At 38.9% G+C, this 22457-nt stretch overlaps 1 protein-coding gene across 2 annotated transcripts in view; it reads left to right on the top strand.

The window, feature by feature from the left end:
- The window catches only part of LOC132425574 (bifunctional heparan sulfate N-deacetylase/N-sulfotransferase 4), a 244608-nt gene that overhangs the window by 197602 nt on the left and 24549 nt on the right, over nt 1-22457 (top strand). For both annotated transcript variants that reach the window (XM_060011843.1, XM_060011842.1), the window contains exons 7-9: nt 9301-9397; nt 13862-13985; nt 21709-21883. In XM_060011843.1, coding sequence (XP_059867826.1) covers nt 9301-9397; nt 13862-13985; nt 21709-21883 — 396 coding nt within the window. The remainder of the gene's footprint in view (nt 1-9300; nt 9398-13861; nt 13986-21708; nt 21884-22457) is intronic.

Raw genomic sequence — 22457 nt, 5'->3', positions numbered from 1 at the left:
ACATGCATTTTCACTACACTGGCACTGTTATCATATACACTGCCTAAAGCAGTTTTAACTGAGAATATTTTCAAAGTTTCAATATGTCTATAATGCTAGATACTAAAAACAGTAAATTACTTTGTGTAACAGTTTCAGATATGTGGGGAACAATCAGATAGGGATATAATTGCTTTGTAACTTTCTGACCTTTAGAATTAAAACCGTAACAATGGAGCAAAGTATGAAAGTGTATGCAAATGTATCCTTTTTTTTCATAATCATTGCAGGATCCTGTTTCTCTCTCTCTTTCTGTCTCATACACACACACACACACACACGCACACAATTTAACTGCAGAGACAATCCCAGCTTTGGATTTCAAATCTGAAACTAATGTGCTGTGTCACCTTCAGCACAACCTAAATAAAACACCTTGCATCTCAGCTTCCTCAGCTATAAAGAAAGGATAATAATATCTGTCTTGCCAGGTTGCTTTGAGGATTAGAAATAATCTGTCAAGCAAGTGCCTGGAATATAGAAGGTGATCAATAAAACTTAGATATTATGTTAGCTGTTATTCAGACCATATAAGGAAAGTCAGAGTAGGAAAAGTCTAAACAAAAATTTTCAGAATATAAAATAGGAAATGCAAACATCCTGTTATTAAAGTTGTGATTAAACAGTTACAAGGGAAAACATGCTAAGAAGAGACATAAATGAAGAAATATGGGCGCCCGGATAGCCCTAAAACAGCATAAAATAGAAGGAATGCAGTTTTAAAAAAAGTCTGCCTAGGGACTTCCCTGGTGGTGCAGTGGTTAAGAATCCACCTGCCAGTGCAGGGGACATGGGTTCAAACTCTGGTCCGGGAAGATCACACATGCCGCAGAGCAACTAAGCCCATGAGCCACAACTACTGAGCCTGAGCTCTAGAGCCCGCGAGCCACAACTACTGAGCCCACGCACCAAAACTACTGAAGCCCACATGCCTGTAGCCTGTGCTCTGCAACAAGAGAAGACACCACAATGAGAAGCCCGCACACCACAACGAAGAGTAGACCCCGCGCACCACAACTAGAGAAAGCCCTTGCGCAGCAACAAAGACCCAGTGCAGCCAAAAATAAATTAATTAATTAATTTTTTAAAAAAGTCTGCCAAGATTGACGTATACAAATGCCATCAATTATAAGATACCTACTGGAAAAACTGAAGTAATGTAAATTGAATAGTTAATAATAAAAACATTTGGAACAGCAAGTATTATAACATCTTAGCATCCAGGTAATTTTATTTGATAGTTTACTCCTATCAGTATAACTTCCTGGGAAAGTACAACTAAAATAACTAGTGTCTTTGTCTACCAAAATAAGTGTTTATCTATGTTCAGTGTGTTAAAGTCAAAGGAAACTCTTTCCAAATCTTATCAATCTGCCTATTTCTGTGAAAGTTTTTTTTTTTTTTTTTTGCTGCGTTGGGTCTTCGTTGCTGCACGTGGGCTTTCTCTAGTTGTGGCGAGTGGGAGCTACTCTTCGTTGTGGAGCACGGGATCTAGGCACACAGGCTTCAGTAGTTGCAGCACGTGGGCTCAGTAGTTGCAGCACATGGGCCCTAGAGCACGCAGGCTTCAGTAGTTGTGGCGCAGGGCTCAGTAGCTGTGGCGCACGGGCTTAGTTGCTCCACAGCATGTGGGATCTTCCCGGACCAGGGATCGAACCCCTGTCCCCTGCATTGGCAGGTGGATTCTTAACCACTGCGCCACCAGGGAAGTCCCATGAGAGTTTTACTTTGCCAGTTTTGCATGCAGAAATTTGAATGGCAAAAACGTGTATTGCAATAAAGAATAAAATTGGTCTAGTTGAACCTACAGAACGAAGAGAGGTTGCACAAAAGGCTTTGACTTTCAACAGTGGCACTGAATAATTGATCAGTTTGCTCATCCACTTTGCTGAGCATAAAGAAACCATTTGAGCAAATGAATTGAACACCTTCTCTGATTTTTGTTTGTTGAGTTATATATGGGGAATAGGTAATGGAAACTGCTTTCCTATTGCTTAACATCTAAAATACAGTTGAAAAGCAAAATTCTTTGCAAATGAAGCAGTTAAATGATAATATGAGGAAAAAAAATTTTAAGTTCTAAAGTGATGGTGTGAGTAAATGGCAAGACCTAGCTTCTGGGACCACCATGAAGAACATCACTGGCAACTGTGAATGATTTTTTTGTGGATGTTTGAGAAGTAAAATATCTACACAGTTCATGTTATGTTAATTTTTAAACATATATCAAAATCTGCCTATGCTTGTTACTAAATGTTTATGGTGCCTGTCCCAAGGCAGTTAATTGATCCTTCAGTCCATAATTATCAAGCACGTCTTATGTATTAGATTGTAGCAATCAAGAAGACAGAGGTCGGGCTTCCCTGGTGGCACAGTGGTTAAGAATCTGCCTGCCAATGCAGGGGACATGGGTTTGAGCCCTGATCCAGGAGGATCCCACATGCCACGGAGCAACTGAGCCCGTGCACTGCAACTACTGAGACTGTTCTCTAGAGTCCGTGAGCCACAACTACTGAGCCCACGTGCCACAACTACTGAAGCCTGTGTGTCTAGAGCCTGTGCTCCACAACAAGAGAAGCCACAACAATGAGAAGCTCAATCGCTGCAACTAGAGAAAGCCCATGAGCAGCAATGAAGACCCAAAGCAGCCAAAAATAAATAAATAAAATCTATTAAAAAAAAAAAGACAAGAGGTCTTCTCTTCAGAGCACTTATATTCTAGTTGAATATAATTATTATAGATACAACTATACTATTAGTTTTCATATTATATACTATTACTAGAAACACATCCTTGAATAAAATAATTTCAGGTACTGAAATGCAGTGAAGAAAATACGGCAGGAAGCTGTTATAGAGAGACAGGAACAAAAGGAAGTGCTTTGGCTCTGCTCATCAGGGAAGACATCTCATGTGGGGTGATATTTGAATTGAGCCCTGAAGGATGACAAGTGCTAAAACAATGAATTGGAGAGTTGCAGTAGCCATATAGCAAGAATATCCAGAAATAAACTGAATTAGGATTATATAGGAGTCTTTGGGTCATCTGGTAAGACAGCCCACAGCTTCTGGTTTGCCTGAAGAAACTCCAAGCCATTTCCTTATCGGGTATCCCAGAAGTCTAGCCATCTGGCTGTGAGGAGGGGCACCTTAGGTGCTGGTGCTTCTGACAAGCACCAGGAAGTCAGTTCTCAGCATGGCTATCTGCAAGAAACCAGTCCATCAGCAAGAGTAATCTTCTGCTGCTCCAACTGCCTAACTAATCTAGGCAAAGGAAAGAAAAAAGTTAATGTGGGATTACAGAATAAGCATTTTCTTTCATAGAGCACGATTTAATCATTTAAAATATATTAACTCATTTAATATATATATTTTTGTTTGTTTTTTTTTTTTTTTTTTTTTTGCGGTACGCGGGCCTCTCACTGTTGTGGCCTCTCCCGTTGCGGGGCACAGGCTCCGGACGCGCAGGCTCAGCGGCCATGGCTCACGGGCCCAGCTGCTCCGCAGCATGTGGGATCTTCCCCGACCGGGACACGAACCCGCGTCCCCTGCATCGGCAGGCAGACTCTCAGCCACTGCGCCACCAGGGAAGCCCCTCATTTAATATATTTATGCAATATATTTATATTTATGCATATATATACCTATATGCAAGGTAGATAATATCAATCATTATTTTTTATTATAGGAATCTGAGGTCCAGAGAGTTTAGGACAATTCCTTAAGACACAGACAGTCTCTCTCCTGAGCTCACACTCTTAACAACTGGGCTATGCTGCCCCTCCAAAATAAATAGGAAAGGTTTATGGTGGATATTAGCTTCAGCAAGAAGAACTGGCAAGATTATGACTCTGTATTGTGGGGGAAAAATAAGAGCATTGCACAGAAAGATAAATAATTCAAAGATTCAGGTGCAGGTATATCTATAGTAGGGAACACAGTAGAACTGAAGCTTTAGGTTGGTGTTGGCAGCTGTTAATTCACAGCAGTGCTACTCAAAGTGTGGTCCACGAACAGGCTTGAATTATTTGTTGCTGATTCGCCATGAGACAAGAAGTTTGTGCCAACATATAAACAATCTATACCACTAAGCAGCTGGTTGCATCATCCGGAGTCTTCTTTTTTTCCTGTAGCAGGATGTTCTTGTTGAAGCATGCAGTGCAGTAATTGACATTCTGACACAAGTTTTTTTTTTACCTTCTCGCAAAGTGTTTTGAAACACATTGAGCGAGAATATAGGCAATGTTGCTATAATGATGACACTCCAAAACTACAGTGGCTAAATAAAGTAGAAATCTATTTCTCCCTCATACAACTGTCTAAAAATGGGCAAGCAGTCTACGAGAGTTAGACAGCTCCGTTCCACATGATTATCCAGGGCCCCAGGTTGGCAGGTATTCAACATATGTATGGCTTCCACCTCTGAGTCCAAGGCACATGCTGCAAGTGTAGCCATTTTAGAGCTGGCAGTAAGTAGGAAAGGAAAAATCTAGGGAGAGCAAGTTTATCCTTAAGAAGATACTTTACGTCCTTTTGGCTCCCTTTCCTTAAACTGAAATGATTCATAGGAAGAAAGCTAAATTCAAGAGACACTGTGAAATATAGTCTGTAGCTGAGAACCCAGAGACTGAACAAGAGGATACTCTGTTACTGAAGGAAGAAAAGGAGACAAGATAGTTTAGCCTTCTGTGCTCTAGTGAAAATTACGTTTAGAGAGTTAAGCTGAAGCTAGACCACAAGAGGATTGGCGATTGAACACTGAACGAAAGATTGCAGAAAACAGAGACACCAGTAAAAATAAAATAAAATTTCATCTTTATGTAAAATAAGAAATGTTGAGTTTATTGGCTTGTAATTAACTCCTTTTATCACAGTTTCTATAGATGAATTCATCAAGAAATCCAAGATATATAGCCTAACCTTTTGCAAGGCGAATTCTCACACAATGCATACATAACTGGTCTCTATATATTGCACTCTGTTCTTCTTCCAACGGAAGATGGTAATGGAAAGTGCACTGGGATCAATTCTGAGATAGGGCTCTGGTTCAATGATTTATTGAGGAAGCGCTTTCAGGAAAAGCTTATAAGGGAAAATGTAGAACAGGAAAAAGCAGAGCGTGGATGTGGTCTTAGGAAAAGTCTGGATCCTTGACTGGATCTGCAGGGAGAGAGCTAATTACACAAGTTGTCTCACCTTGAAGCAAGCTGGTCAGGCTTTTACACCCCTGTATCAGTCAGTCACTGGACACGGGCCACCTCTGGAGTGTCGGGAGGGGATGCACGACTTCCTGTCGGGTAGCTCCTATTGGCCAAGGGCAATACTCAATCTCCCCAGCTGGGGGCGGAAGTGGGGTGGGAATGGGGATAAGGTGTTGCATTGGCCAGAGATAGGGTTTTTCCTTCAGCGGAGGAAAGAGCACTCAGTCCGCCACACACCCCTGTCCATACCTTGTACCACATAGCTATACTTGTTTCTCACATTGCACTGATTCACCCAGGAACAATTTTTCCACAATCGTGAGCATTATTCCTGGGGAAACCTGTAAGAGGAAGGTCATTAGGAGAAACTGCAACCTTGTTGCTGCAGTTGGCTCCAAAGCTGAAACCAGTGCACAGTTTCTCCCACCTCTATCCCCTATTCTGGATTTCCTCCACCTGTGGTTAGCACTTCTGCTGGTCTAGATGGCTGGCCCTGTGGGTCAGGTACAGTCTCAGGACCAACTGCAGTAGCAACAGTTCTAGTTTGTCTCACTAATTCTTTTCTTGTAAATTTCCCTAGGAATTATGACAGAGGAAGCCTGTGCCTGGATAAAGATAACTTAATTTGTGAAGCAAGGAGTGCACTGTGGTAGACTCTGATCTGGTGCCCAGCCCAACCCTAATCAGGCTGTGGTGGCTCTGCTTTCTCAATTATTAAAATTGGGCACGGAAGTATCAACAAGTAACCTAGTGAATTATTTGAGTGCCAAAGATATTTCTCCCTGTATAATAGCTGTTCTACATCTCATGATGATCAGAGTCAATTGTCCCTATTAGGATGGTAACTCATTTCCATGCCTGATGGTCTACTGGCACAAGAAAGCCAAAGTGAATGGGTACAAGCTGCAACTTTTAGTGTGGTGATCCACACTAAAGCATCTCTCCTCTGGGAACCAGAACTCCTAGACCAGTAGACCTTAAAGTTGTGGAGATGGAAAGCACAAATTCTCTAATGAAGCCATTAGAAATGATGGTGGATGGGTCCACTCCTACATCGACTCCTTAATTCCTAGACACAGCTACACTACCCTTTGGAGACACAGCACCAACCAACAGCTTTTGATTTAAGAAGTACAGTGTGGGCTTCCCTGGTGGCGCAGTGGTTGAGAGTCTGCCTGCCGATGCAGGGGACGCGGGTTCGTGCCCCAGTCTGGGAAGATCCCACATGCCGCGGAGCGGCTAGGCCCGTGAGCCATGGCCGCTGAGCCTGCGCATCCGGAGCCTGTGCTCCGCAACGGGAGAGGCCATAGCAGCGAGAGGCCCGCGTACCGCAAAAAAAAAAAAAAAAAAAAAAAAGAAGTACAGTGTATCTCCAAGCTGGTACTTCAACTGTATCTTTCATGCGGTCTTTCACCACTCTATCAGGCCAGCAGCTCTGGATAGTGAGGCGTGATAGGACCACTGACTCCCATGGGCAGAAGCCTACTATCACACTTCACTTTGTCAAGAGTGGTCCCTTTACCTGAAGCAATATTATGTGAGACACCGTGTCAATGAGTCAGACGCTCCATGAGGCCTTGCATAGTGATGATGGCTAAGGCTATGTAAGCAGAGAAGGTAAATTCATACTCTGAATATGTGTCAGGTGAGATCAGGATGAGTCACTGCCCTTTGAAGGATGGAAGTGTCCAACATAATCCGTTTTCTACTAAGTGGTAGGAGAGTGCTATTTCTGGGACTTAGAACTGGCCTTTGTTACTGACACGTCAGGTATTCAGCAGCAGCTGTAACTAAAGCAGACTTGGGGGAAGGAAGCCCAGGAATGGCTTCCATCTTGCTACCACAGCTTCTCCATTCATAAGCCCATTGCTTCAGCACTGGGTTGGTTGAGAACAGAGGTTACATGACATGTGGGAGTGCTGGGAACTGGCTAAATCATCTGACTGCTTGGTTGTTCAGCACTTCTACATTGGATACTCTCTGGTGTACATCAATGGGCAACACAAAGATTATCACACGTTTTGGTCGCTATCACAGGTCCATCCACCTGCCTCTTCCCTAGAACTTAGTAGCCCTAATATTCCTGTCTTGCTCCTTTAAGTTCCTTGGCTAACCCATTCATCACTGCTTATTAGTCCACTATACCCTTACCTTGGGCTACTAGTCTATTTGCAAAAATGTGGATGGCCAGAGACACTGTCCAGAACTTTGCCAATTGGACACTTTCCCTTAACCATTTGTTTTTAGGAACCTCCCTGAATGGGCCTGTAGGGCAGCTGCAGTCCACTTTAGGTTTCTACCAACATATGGGTCAACCTACCTACAAACCAAGCTAGGGTTTTCCCCTCTTCATCAGCAGATTATAGAGGACCTTCCATGAAACTACAAGAATGAGCGGATATAGAGGCATGAGTGGAACAGTGATAGGTGACATGGGGTCTGGGCACTTGTTTATAAAGTTAACTTATAGCTTTTGTATCTTCTTGAAATCAGCTCTGGATGCACCACCCCTTCTTACAATGAATTGCTACTGGGTACACTTGAACTTATGACTTGGTTGGTCTGTCAATACTCAGCTTATGATGGCCAATTAATGGCCACATGATCACTTTGAAAATCCATGACAAGCATTATCTCTTCCAGGGCCCAGCAACACCTTGCTGCAGAACCTTAGGGGAGTACACTGTGATTCTCTTGTGGGACTTGACCAAAACTCTCTTTGGTGTCATTTTATACCATAGATGCCATGGTACCATGGGTCTGGCAGGATGTATGGCCCAAGTGGGAGGGCTGCTTGGACCTCAGTCTTACCTCTTATAGAGTTCTTTCTTTTTCTGGGTTCCACTCAAAATTAGCAGGTTTCTGCATCATCTGGTCGGTGACTCAGAGCAATAATTCCTAGGGCAAAAAAAAAATGCTGCATCCAAAACCCAAAGAAGCCCATCCAGCACTGTGCTTCTATCTTAGTAGTAGGAGTTGCAAAGTACAATAACACAGCCTGTACCTTGGAGGGCATGTCCCAGCATGCTCCAGACCACTGGGCTTTGAAAACCCAGCAAAGGTAATAGGCCCCTGACATGATATTAGAGAAGATATGGCTAAAAAACTGATTAAAGTATATAAATGTGAACCATAAATGATTATTCATCTCATGCTATTTTTAACATTTGAATAATAAATGTAAAATTATAATTGTTTTAATGGTCAACATATTTTTAGAAAGAATTTTATTTGTAAAAATGATTTTTGAATATAATTATTAATTTCATTACCAATATAATAAAACCAATTTGTCAGTCAATAGATATTTCAAAAATTGTATCACTTTCATTTAAGGGCTCTTTTAATTCTCAGAAGTGTCATGAATTGGATGATGAATCTGGTCACTTGAATGGAATGGAGAGCATCACAGAAGAATGTTGAGATGGGGATAAAATTGGACAGATGGCTATGTTAGGTCTGGCATTTCCTCACCATATCTATACAACAGTGACACATATTCAATTTAAAATATTGGTCTAGAGTTCAGGAGGGAAGTAGGGGCTAGAAATAATGATCTCATGGTATCTGCTTGTGGGGGAGGGCCAAACTAAGAGATTATCTGGATCAGCAGAGAATAGCACATAGTGTGAAAAGGAAAGGAAAAGCTGGCCAAGTTTGGAGTTGAAGGATGGCTTTCAAGCCACTAGGGAAAAAAAAAAATAGGAACGATTAGGGCAGAGCACAGAAAACTGAGAAACTACGTTCAAACCAGGTAGAGACAAGTTAAGGCTCAGGTGTACTGAAGTAAAACATGAATTCAGAGACAGAGTGGAATCTCAGCAGTTAGAACGTAGCCAAGGCTCAGAAGGATGATGGCAGGAGTGACTTGATGCTGAGCTCTAACCATGAAGGAAAGGAAGGTGCCAATTTAGAAACCAAAGAACCAGAACAAGAACAAGGTCTAACTCCTAGTTCTAAGGTATCAGGCAAGAAGTTGATCCTGTCTTTTGAACAATTTTTATGGAACAGAGCTAGGCATTCATTACACAGTAAGATTCATTATTCTTCCTTCTTGCAGAATCCATGTGATGATAAAAGACACAAAGACATCTGGTCCAGAGAGAAAACTTGTGACCACTTACCAAAATTCCTTGTAATTGGGCCACAAAAAACAGGTAAGAACAGCCAACGGTGCTGTTTACATTCTTTTTTTTTTTTTTATCATGAAACACATGGTCATATGGTATTTGATTATTTGGCTTTGTGAAATATTTAGACACCCATGCAAGTTCATTATTTGAATTGTTCTTCATCCCTGTGGATCATCTTTATGCCATGATCCTCAAAGAGACCCTACAGTTGCTCATTTAATTAGACTTATGGGCTAACGTTTTATCTATCAATTTAAAAACTGTTCAACAGACATCACATTTTTGTTTGTTTGTTTGTTTGTTTGTTTTTGCGGTACGTGGGCCTCTCACTCTTGTGGCCTCTCCCGTTGCGGAGCACAGGCTCCGGACGCGCAGGCTCAGCAGCAATGGCTCACGGGCCCAGCCGCTACACAGCATGTGGGATCTTCCCGGCCCGGGGCACGAACCCGTGGTCCCCTGCATCGGCAGGCGGACTCTCAACCACTGAGCCACCAGGGAAGCCCCAGACATCACATTTTTGACAACTTGCAGCTTATATATCACAGTTGTGATATCTGATTTTTAATTTCTACTTTTTGTGGCTTTGCCTAATTAACTCCTGAATTAAGTTATAAAAAAGGGCTTTGGCTTGATTCAAATTATTTTACACTGCATAGCAACCTTGAACTGATTTATTGTTCAGAAGCACTGTCATTATTACCTTCAAATATTCTACCTGTGTAGTTCGTTTGTTTTCCAAATAATCATTATGTATGAATATGGTTTAGACTTATTTTCTGATACACCTATGGCTCATCAGGCATTTTTTTTCCCTTGATATTTTCTCATGTGCTGAAGGACAAGTGTATGAGAATGCAGTAAAAGAGCTGAAGGATGGCTTTCATTGGTATTTCACCCATGAGATGACACTTTCAATTAGAACATTTTATACTTTCTTCAGCATGTGAGAGCTTTATATACTTTGCTCATGTCCTGATTAATTAAACTTTTTATTGAGTTGCTGTATTTTGAATTCACAACTTTGGCTAGAAGCACTTTCATCAGTGAGTACACAAACCATAACACAAAACGAACAGTCACAATAAATAAGACTGGCCTAGATGAAGATATTTATAATACAAGCATGTAGACCATTTTAAAGGTTGTGGGCAAATTTTCCAGACTATTAGATATTTGTTGCTGAAATCTTTTCTTCCTCCATGAATATAACTTGTATTACAATAATAAGTTACATGTGCGGGGGGGGAAAAAAGCACATATTTTCAGATATACCACTTTTGTTGTTGTTATTGTTTAAAATGTGCATTAATTTTCTACCAACTCCCTCACAGCAGTTCTAACACTGGAATGACTACTAAAGAAACAAAACATTCCTATGTTGTAAAATCATGCTAAAAATTTAAGTCATATCCTCTATCATTTGTCATTGAATATTACTACTTCTTAGATCTGCTAGAACACTACAGGTTAGTAAGAAAAGATCTAGTTTTCGTCTTTGCTGTTTGTATTTATAGACAATAACTTATACTTTTAGATTTTAATATTTGACCTACCAGTATGGAAATGATAAAGCTTTTAGCTGGTTTTGGTCTTCCCAAGACAAACAAGTTAAAGGAATTGGATGATAATATTTTATATGCTATGAAAATGCTATCTTAGTGTGAAAATGATTGTGATAATTCTTAAAATCCATTCAGTCATAGAAGTCTGAAGTCTTCATTTGTTCTCCTATTGCTTCTGTTGGCAAAACTCCCTGTCAGAGGCTGTAAATTCCCTGGAGAATGGGCACAGATAAATGCTAAGAACCTGGCCTTTAATGTAAAGTTGTCTTTAAATAACTTAAACCTTACACATGCATCCCTTGCAATAAACACGAGATATAAAAGTGGTCCTCAAACCCCTATTTGCTCAGTTGTTCTGAGGTGAGAATGGAAAGATGAAATATCCCACCTCATTGCTGAATCCTGGAAAAAATTTCTATCAGCTAAAAGTGGGGCAGTGAATGGGGATTGACACGGAGTGGGGTAGGCCTGGGTTTAAGGCACTCAAAGTTGACACCGTAGTCCTACTAGAATCCTGTGGACACATGGGCATTCTTCATGATTCTAGGTCATGTGATTTTGATATCACTAGGGTAGGAGAGGATTTCCAAAAGGGTTAAGTTTAGCACAATAGTTCTGAAAGCATAATTCATTGGCCTTAAATCTTCTAGAAGATCAGATTTCCCATTGTCAATATTGATTTCTCACAATTTGACTGACTTACCCTGGTACATTTACTCTGGTAAAACTAAAAAGAAGTTGATTATACGCAAAATAGAACAAAGTTTCTCTTAGAGCATTACAACGTGTGAGAAACTTCCTCTACAAAATATTTATATCAAAGACAGTGGATAAAAATGAATGTCAAGGATAGATGAAAGCACAGGCAATAATAAAGTAAATATACATTTTGAGCCCATGGACCCAGATTTTATGTCTGATCATATGAACATCAAGCCATGTGTCTACTGTCCCTGGCTGAAATTGCTTTCTCCTTCCTTCCTCTCAGAGGCCTCCCGACATCCCTCCTGCTTCTGGCAGCGTGAAGGTGTATGGCTCAGAGCATAAAGGCTTTGACTTTCTGTAGCCCAGGGGAGCTCTGGGTGCAATTCTGTGACATCAGGGTGGCTAAACATTTGTACATGTTACCAAATGAGGTTATAGAGTATTCATTTTAAAATATTCAGCAATAATTCAAAAATATCCCTATATCTTTGCCCTGGATCCATCCAATCTCGACATCTCAGGGATGTTAACCTATTAATATTTTCAGCTCTTGTGTGTCTCAAAAATCTCCCTGTCTCTCTCTGTCTCTCTGTCTTTCTCTGTCTCTCTCTCTCACACAAACACAAGCTTCTTTCTCATCATCAATTAAATATTTTTATGTAGGCCCATTCTAAAAAGTATTTAGAAAGAAACCTTCTGGATTCCCTGTTCCCTTCCAGCTGCTCTTCTATACTACTCCACCTCTAATTGATTTCCTCTCCCTGGAAGATTTTTGTTCCTCCTCTCACATTTTCTCCTTGTTGAACTCCTTTTATTTTCAGGAGAAAATCAGATCAGTTCTTCAGGACTGCTATCGCCCCCCATAACTTTCATGTCTAAATTTTTCAGTGTGTTTGAGATAGTTCTTCTGTAGTTTGGGCCTCTAATTTAGTTCTTAACCAGTTCTGACTCCTTTAATATTTTTTGTTACTTTTATATAATTTGATTCCATATTTGTTCATTTTAAACATGTTTTTCAATTAGTAATTAAATCTCCTTAAAGGCATTTATTAATTTTTGTCCTCACATTTCACTAGGAGCCACCCATTCTGGATTTCTTAGGTCCCCCAAGATCTGTTGTTACTTTCCTTTATATATACAATTCTCTGATGATCTTCTCTGCTTCCAGATCCCCAGCTACTATCATTTTTGTTGTGCCAGCCCTCTTGTGTAGTTCATTCCAAGCTCTCCTAGGGCTGGGAAATCCAACAAAATCTCCTGGGTGCAACACGTTACAAAAGAAAGAACCTTTTCCATCAGGGAAGTTTTGATTTATGAGAGCCTGTCCCTTCATGACCCTTCCTGCTGTGGTCCTCAGTATCTGGCCTGACTCAGGTTTAGAGGTGACATTTGTGCCTTCTGTGATACGTACACTCAGTGGGTTCTATCAGCCAGTCTGTTTAGCCTAGTGTCTCAGCTATCAGACTTGATTGTCCCATCTTGTCAGGGTAGAACATTCAACTGGCCGCCTTCCAGAATCCTGCACTCCTCTTTCAGCCTTACTGGAAATATGTTTTTAAGGTACAACCTTAAAAAATGCTTCCTCCTGGAAGTCTTCACTGACTTCCCAAGTATAAATCACCCATTTTCTCAGGTAATAGAAACACACTCTGCTTTTATCATGGAACCTCCCTCACTACGCTGCAATTACCTGTTTACTTGACTCAAGTCCACAGATAAACTTTAAGTCTGTCGAGGCCAGCAAATGTATTTTTCTTATCAAGATTTATCATCAATCATTACTACAGCAACTTGTACAGAGTTGCACAGGTCAACATCTTTTGAATAGTTTGATTTAATTTAATTGATCTGAATATAATATTAATTGAGGTTCAGGTATTGTGCTTGATGTCTTTGATACTTTTGCCACTCATCCGACTCCAGGAGGGAAATTGAACCACCTGATTTCTGAAGTTCTCCCCTAGCTGTATTATCTACCAGTCTGCTTGACTTTGACTATGTCCTCATATTAAATGAAGTGTTTAGGTCAATAGAATCATGAAGACTAATAGAAGAACACAAATCATTGCCACATGAAATGCACTGAACTGATTTTAAGGAAATCATTTTGATACTGGAATGATTTGGTCTTTTGCATATTACCTTTTGAGCAAAAATTTTGTTACAATATATGTCTCTTCTTTTATTGCTGTATAACCTGTTGCCTCCTGTTTTGTAATAGGAACAACAGCACTTTATTTATTTCTTCTTATGCACCCTTCCATCATCAGCAATCTCCCCAGCCCCAAAACATTTGAAGAAGTCCAATTCTTTAATGGCAACAACTACCACAAGGGAATTGACTGGTAAGAAAAATAACAAAAAGTAAAGTCCATTATTAACACATGCTCGTTCACAGCTGAGCAATTATAGATGTATGCATGGCATCTACATAATTACAGAATAAATGTATGTTCAATTCTACCATAGTGAATTAGAGATTAATTTATAATGATATATTTAATCAGTGTTGCCTATAATTTGATTTGGACAGTGCAATAATGATAATATTTTTCTGGTAAATTATTATGATTGAATAAAGAGGATTATGGAATATTTTTCATCAGCACTATTCATAAGGATATTTAAAATTCTCCTTAAGCATATTATTATTTTACTGTGCCTAGAATTTTTTTTAACTAAATACATAATTTGTCTTCACAGTGACTCTTGAGAAAACAAATAAATCAGTAGGTTGTTTTATTTTATAGTCCATGACATGTATCTTCATTAATCACATAGACTGTAAATGTTGTATCATAATATAAGCTGATATTTGTCATGCCAATAACAGAGCATTTCCAAAATCATATTACTGCTAGTCACACATGTGTATAAGAGGAAAATTACTTTGTATTTGATAAGTTATGATAATTTCAAAATCACAATATTTTTCCTAAACTGAAATAGAATAAACCTGGTATTGTAACTGATGTTCACTCTGGGGAATATTTCCAGCTCTATCCCAATTTTCTAAGGAAAATATGGCCCTGATTTCCAAATCCCCCCCTGAGGAAAGTTCCCCTCAATGCATACCTCTGTAGCATGTAACCTTATGTCAACATTACACGTGAATATGTCCTCATAAAAGGCTCATTCTTTTAAGATGCAGCTGGGGGGGGGGGGCAGGGGCGATGCCAGTGAGCAGATTTGACTTCCCATCTTGAGTAGAGCCGTGTCCACTCTGCACCTAGGAGATCACTATGCTACCTTACTTTAAAAAGACTAAATAAATTTTGAAATTGCATGCAAGTTACTGAAAGCAGAGCAGCAATTTTATCTGTGAGCTCAAATGGAACACAAATTGTTAAGCAGGAATATAGATGACACTTTTCACCACTTCACATTTGGGAAATATAATAACAAATGCCAAAGAGGAAAATAAGTGTCTTCTATGAATTCTTCATTGCTCTTATTATTTATTTCTAGAACATTTGAGGGTTAGAGAAGTGATGAGCTGTAAAGAGGGTTACACACATAATTAACGCCTTGCACTGAATTAACTTCTGAACATATTGATTCCATAATCTACACACAGAGGAATGTTCCCACAGCATATGGTAGAGTGAACCTGCCGAGGCACCACAGAATCAACTGGCAGGAAATATCTCCTTAATTACTCTGGATAGACTATAATGTGTTCACATTGCTACACATACTACAAATCACGCAGAAGTTAAAAAGGAGGAAAGCAACTATGCCCTAATCAGTTTAGTATTTTATAGCTGTTCTGAGATTTTCCTCTTTTGTGCACTTTAATCTCAATTTAAGAATTTTGCATTCAAGTTTGCAAATATAAATTTGCTATTTTTTTTTGAGAGAACACATTTTATTCTCAGGAATTTTAAACATATCATAAAAGTTTAATATATACAAATCAAGATAAGAATAATTCCTTAATTACATCTAGTATGGATGACACAGGGAAGAATATATTTTGAGAGACCAACTGTGAAAGGAAACTGTTATACAAATTTTCCACAAAGGTGTAAATAGTTTAGCAGTCTATCCTGTGAGGTACTTGAAAAATTCTGGGTTTTTTTTCAAGTTAGAAATAATTTATTTTGTATAGTTTCCCTATTAAAAAAATTATACAATTTTTAAAGGTTGCTTTCCTTTTATGGTTATTACGAAATATTGACTATATTCTCTGTGTTGTACAATACATCCTTGAGCCTATCTTACACACAATAGTTTGTACCTCCCACTTTCCCACCCCTATATTGCCTCTCTCCCCCTGCCACTAGTAACCACTAGTTTCTTCTCCATATCTGTAAGTCTGCTTCTTTTTTGTTATATTCATTACTTTGTTGTATTTTTTAGATTCCACATGTAGGTGTATCATACAGTATTTGTCATTTTCTGACTTATTTCACTTAGCATAATGCCCTCCAGGTCCATCTATGTTGCTGCAAATGGCAAACCTTTGTTCTTTTTTACAGCTAAATAGTATTACATTGCATACTCATACCACATCTTCTTTATCCATTCATCTGTTGATGGACATATAGGTTGCTTCCATATCTCGGCAATTGTAAATAACATGCTATGGACGTTGGGGTGCATGTAACTTTTTTTTTTTTTTTTTTTTTTGCGGTATGCGGGCCTCTCACTGTTGTGGCCTCTCCCGTTGCGGGGCACAGGCTCCGGACGTGCAGGCTCAGCGGCCATGGCTCACGGGCCCAGCCACTCCGTGGCATGTGGGATCTTCCTGGACCAGGGCACGAACCCGTGTCCCCTGCATCGGCAGGCAGACTTTCAACCACCGCGCCACCAGGGAAGCCCCTCATTGTAATTTTGATTTGCATTTCTCTAATGATTAGTGATGTTGAGCATCCTTTCATGTGTTTGTTGGCAATATGTATATCTTCTTTGGAGAAATGTCTGTTTAGGTCGTCTGCCCATTTATGGACTGGGTTGTTTTTTTTTTTTGATACTGAGCTGCATGACCTGCTTGTATATTTTGGAGATTAATCCTTTGTCAGTTGCTTTGTTTGCAAATGTTTTCTCCCATTCTGAGGGTTGTCTTTTCATCTTGTTTATGATTTCCTTTGCTCTGAAAAAGCTTTTAAGTTTCACTAGGTCCCATTTGTTTATTTTTGTTTTTATTTCTGTTCCTCTAGGAGGTGGGTCAAAAAGGATCTTGCTGTGATTTATGTCATAGAGTGTTCTGCCTATGTTTTCCTCTAAGAGTTTTATAGTTTCTGGCCTTACATTTAGGTCTTCAATCCATTTTGAGTTTATTTTTGTGTATGGTGTTAGGGAGTGTTCTAATTTCATTCTTTTACACGTAGCTGTCCGGTTTTCCCAGCACCACGTATTGAAGAGGCTGTCTTTTCTCTGTTGTATATTCTTGCCTCCTTTATTAGAAATAAGGTGACCATATGTGCGTGGGTTTATCTCAGGGCTTCCTATCCTGTTCCATTGATCTATATTTTGGTTTTTGTGCCAGTACCATACTGTCTTGATTACTGTATCTTTGTGGTATAGTTTGAAGTCAGGGAGCCTGATTACTCCAACTCTGTTTTTCTTTCTCAAGATTGCTTTGGCTTTCGGGATCTTTTGTGTTTCCATACAAATTATGAAATTTTTTGTTCTAATTCTGTGAAGGATGCCATTGGTAGTTTGATAGGGATTGCATTGAATCTGTAGATTGCTTTGGGTAGTAGACTCATTTTCACAATGTTGATTCTTCCAATCAAAGAACATGGTATATTTCTCCATCTGTTTGTATCATCTTTAATTTCTTTCATCAGTGTCTTACAGTCTGCTGCTTACAGGTGCTTTTTCCTTAGGTAGGTTTATTCCTAGGTATTTTATTCTATTTGTTGCAATGGTAAATGAGAGTGTTTCCTTAATTTCTCTTTCAGATTTTTCATCATTAGTGTATAGGAATGCCAGAGATTTCTGTGCATTAATTTTGTATCCTGCTACTTTACCAAATTCATTGATTAGCTCTAGTAGTTTTCTGATAGCATCTTTAGGATTCTATATACATAGTATCATGTCATCTTCAAACAGTGACAGTTTTACTTCTTCTTTTCTGATTTGGGTTCCTTTTATTTCTTTTTCATCTCTGATTGCTGTGGCTACAATTTCCAAAACTATGTTGCATAATAGTGGTGAGAGTGGGCAACCTTGTCTTGTTCCTGATCTTAATGGAAATGGTTTCAGTTTTTCACCATTGAGAATGATGTTGGCAGTGGGTTTGTCATATGTTGCCTTGATTATGTTGAGGTAAGTTCCCTGAATGCCTCCTTTCTGGAGAGTTTTTTATCATAAATAGGTGTTGAATATTTTGAAAGCTTTCTCTGCATCTATTGAGATGATCATATGGTTTTTCTCCTTCAATTTGTTAATATGGTTTATGACATTGATTGCTTTGCATGTATTGAAGAATCCTTCCATTCCTGGGATAAATCCCACTTGATCATGGTGTATGATCCTTTTAATGTGTTGTTGGATTCTGTTTGCTAGTATTTTGTTGAGGAGTTTTGCATCTATGTTCATCAGTGATATTGGCCTGTAGTTTTCTTTTTTTCTGACATCTTTGTCTGCTTTTGGTATCAGGGTGATGGTGGCCTTGTAGAATGAGTTTGGGAGTGTTCCTCCCTCTGCTATATTTTGGAAGAGTTTGAGAAAGATAGGTGTTAGCTCTTCTCTAAATGTTTGATAGAATTCACCTGTGAAGCCATCTGGTCCTAGACTTTTGTCTGCTGGAAGATTTTTAATCACAGTTTCAATTTCAGTGCTTATGATTGGTCTGTTTATATTTTCTATTTCTTCCTGGTTCAGTTTCGGAAGGTTGTGTTTTTCTAAGAATTTGTCCATTTCTTCGTGGTTGTCCGTTTTATTGGTATATAGTTGCTTGTAGTAATCTCTCATGATCCTTTGTATTTCTGGAGTGTAAGTTGTTACTTTTCCTTTTTCATTTCTAATTCTATTGAGTTGAATCTTCTCACTTTTTTTCTAGACGAGTCTGGCTAATGGTTAATCAATTTTGTTTATCTTCTCAAAGAACCAGCTTTTAGTTTTATTGATCTTTGCTATCATTTCCTTCATTTCTTTTTCATTTATTTCTGATCTGATATTTATGCTTTCTTTCCTTCTGCTAACTTTGGGTTTTTTTGTTCTTCTTTCTCTAATTGCTTTAGATGTAAGGTTAGGTTGTTTATTTGAGATGTTTCCTGTTTCCCGAAATGGATTGTACTGCTATAAACTTCCCTCTTAGACCTGCTTTTGCTGCATCCCATAGGTTTTGAGTTGTTGTGTTTTCATTGTCATTTGTTTCTAGGTATTTTTTTGATTTCCTCTTTGATTTCTTCAGTGATCTCTTGGTTATTTAGTAGTGTATTGTTTAGCCTCCATGTGTTTGTATTTTTTGCAGATTTCTTCCTGTAATTGATATCTATTCTCATAACGTTGTGGTGGGAAAAGATACCTGATACGATTTCAATTTTCTTGTGACCCAAGATATGATCTATCCTGGAGAATGTTCTATGTGCACTCGAGAAGAAAGTGTTTGGGGATGGAATGTCCTATGAATATCAATTAAGTCCATCTTGTTTAATGTACCATTTAAAAGCTTGTGTTTCCTCATTTATTTTCATTTGGGATGATCTGTCCATTGGTGAAAGTGAGGTGTTAAAAGTCCCCTACATTTATTGTGTTACTGTTGATTTCACCTTTTATGGCTGTTGGCATTTGCCTTTTGTATTGAGGTGCTCCTATGTTGGGTGCATAAATATTTACAATTATTATATATTCTTCTTGGATTGATCTCTTGATCATTATGTAGTGTCCTTCTTTGTCTCTTGTAATAGTTTTTATTTTAAAATCTATTTTGTCTGATATGAGAATTGCTACTCCAGCTTTCTTTTGATTTCTGTTGGCATGGAATATCTTTTTCCATCCCCTCACTTTCTGTCTGTATTTGTCCCTAGATCTGAAGTGGGTCTACTGTAGACAGCATATATACCGGTCTTGTTTTTGTATCCATTTAGCCAGTCTGTGTCTTTTGGTTGGAGCACTTATTCCATTCACTTTTAAGGTAGTTATCAGTATGTATGTACCTATTACCATTTTCTTAATTGTTTTGGGTCTGTTATTGTAGGTCTTTTCCTTCTCTTGTGTTTCCTGCCTAGAGAAGTTCCTTCAGCATTTGTTGTAAAGCTGGCTTGGTGGTGCTGAATTCTCTTAACTTTTGCTTGTCTGTAAAGGTTTTAATTTCTCCATAAGTCTGATTGAGATCCTTGCTGGGTAGAGTAATCTTGATTGTAGGTTTTCCCTTTCATCACTTTAAATATGTCCTGCCACTCCCTTCTGGCTTGCAGAGTTTCTGCTGAAAGATCAGCTGTTAACCTTATGGGGATTACTTTTTTGGTTATTTGTTGCTTTTCACTGTGGCTTTTAATACTTTTTCTTTGCATTTAATTTTTGATAGTTTGATTAATATGTGTCTTGGTGTGTTTCTCCTTGGATTTATCCTGTATGGGACTCTCTGCTTCCTGGACTTGACTATTTCCTTTCCCATATTTGGGAAGTTTTCAAACATTTTCTCAGTCCCTTTTTTTACCTCTTCTTGTTCTGAGACCCCTATAATTCAAATGTTGGTGTGTTTAATGTTGTTCCAGAAGTCTCTGAGACTGTCCTCAATTCTTTTCATTCTTTTTTCTTTATTCTTCTCTGCGGTAGTTATTTCAACTATTTTATCTTCCAGGTCACTTATACTTTCTTCTGCCTCAGTTATTCTGCTATTGATTCCTTATAGAGAATTTTTAATTTCATTTATTGTGTTGTTCTTCATTGTTTGTTTGCTCTTTATTTCTTCTAGTTCCTTCTAAACGTTTCTTGTATTTTCTCCATTCTATTTCCAAGATTTTGGATATCTTTACTATCATTACTCTGAATTCTTTTTCAGATATACTATTTCCTCTTCATTTGTTTGGTCTGGTGGGTTTTTACCTTGCTCCTTCATCTACTGTGTGTTTTTCTGTCTCCTCATTTTGCTTAACTTTCTGTGTTTGGGGTCTCCTTTTTGCAGGCTGCATGTTCATAGTTCCTGTTGTTTTTGGTGTCTTCCCCCAGTTGGTAAGGTTGGTTCAGTGGTTTGTGTAGGCTTCCTGGTGGAGGGGACTAGTGCCTGTGTTCTGGTGGATGAGGCTGGATCTTGTCTTTCTAGTGGGGAGGACCACGTCCGGTGATGTGTTTTCAGATGCACCTGGTGTGTCTGTGTACTTGTTATGATTTTAGGCAGCTTCTCTGCTAATGGGTGGGGTTGTGTTCCTGTCTTGCTAGTTGTTTGGCATAGAGTGTCCAGCTCTGGAGCTTGCTGGTCATTGAGTGGAGGTGGGTCTTAGGGTTGAGATGGAGATCTCTGGGAAAGTTTTCACTGTTTGATATTACGTGGGGCCGGGAGGTCTCTGGTGGACCAATGTCCTGAACTCGGCTCTCCCACCTCGGTGGCTCAGTCCTGACACTCGGTCGGAGCACTAGGACCCTGTCAGCCACATGGCTGCTAGTGTTGGAGGGTCTCCTGCAGAGGCAGGGGTGGCTGTGGCTCACTGCGGGGACAAGGACACTGGCGGCAAAAGTTCTGGGAAGTACTCCTTGGCCTGAGCCCTCCCAGAGTCTGAAAAATTCTTAACTAAGATATGAAGTAATTTAAAATATTTACTAGGCAATATGGTGTAATTTGCTGTTTGCCAAGGGTAAACCTAATTTTTCTGGTTTTGGTTTTCGATAGCACAGAACATCAACCCAAATGTAAAGGATTTTCTCTCTGTTCTTTAACAACCTACCTATTTCATCTCACTCTTTCCCCTGCCCTAACTAGTCCATTAGAACAATACTGCCTGGGATTGTTTTTACATTCAAAGTGTACACAATAGTCTCTATTTTGACTATTATAACACCAATAATTAGAAATTGATATAAATGGATGTCAAATATTTAAATTATTTCTTATCCATAGTATGACAGGAAATCAATTAGACCTCAAATTAATTAATTGTCTTTCTCTGCCTTCAGGTATATGGAATTTTTCCCTACTCCATCCAACATTACAAGTGACTTTCTATTTGAAAAGAGTGCTAATTACTTCCATTCAGAAGAAGCTCCCAAACGAGCTGCATCTCTGGTCCCCAAAGCCAAGATCATCACCATCCTCATTGACCCCTCAGACAGGGCATACTCTTGGTACCAGGTATGAAGCAGTGAAAAATACCATTAAAAGCATTTGGTCATAGCTTGAATGTAAGCAATGGTGAATTAACAAAGTAAAGTCCAGATGTATTGAACAGTCAAATGTTAAAAGAGCTAAACAAACAAAAAAAATTATGAGAAATAAGAACTATTGATAAGATCTAATTGATATCAATTTGGGCAAGGAGTTTCAAGCATAAACATAACAGAAGAAAATCACACATCAAGGAATTAATAGATTGAACCATATAAACATGTAAAATGTTGGTCAGTCACAATTAACAAAATTAAAATTACTATCTAAGTAGAGAATCTTTAGCAATACATGTTAAATGGCTTAGTTCCTTTAATTTGTAAAAACAAAACAAAAAGTTCCTACAAACTGGTAAAAATAACTAACTAAATAAATATTTGAGTAAAAAAATGAGCAGACAAGCAAAAGGCATAGATAAACAATTTACATACACACACACAAATCCAACCGCACAATAATTTACATGAAAAATTAGGGATCAACAAAATATAAATCAAAATGGTACTTTTTAAAATATCATCTTGGCAAAAATTGTCATGCT

The sequence above is a fragment of the Delphinus delphis genome, chromosome 5 (genome assembly GCF_949987515.2).
Source record: "Delphinus delphis chromosome 5, mDelDel1.2, whole genome shotgun sequence".
In the NCBI taxonomy this organism is placed as follows: domain Eukaryota; kingdom Metazoa; phylum Chordata; class Mammalia; order Artiodactyla; family Delphinidae; genus Delphinus; species Delphinus delphis.
Note: the sequence above shows the minus strand (reverse complement) of the source record. Positions and strands in the feature narration are given on the sequence as shown.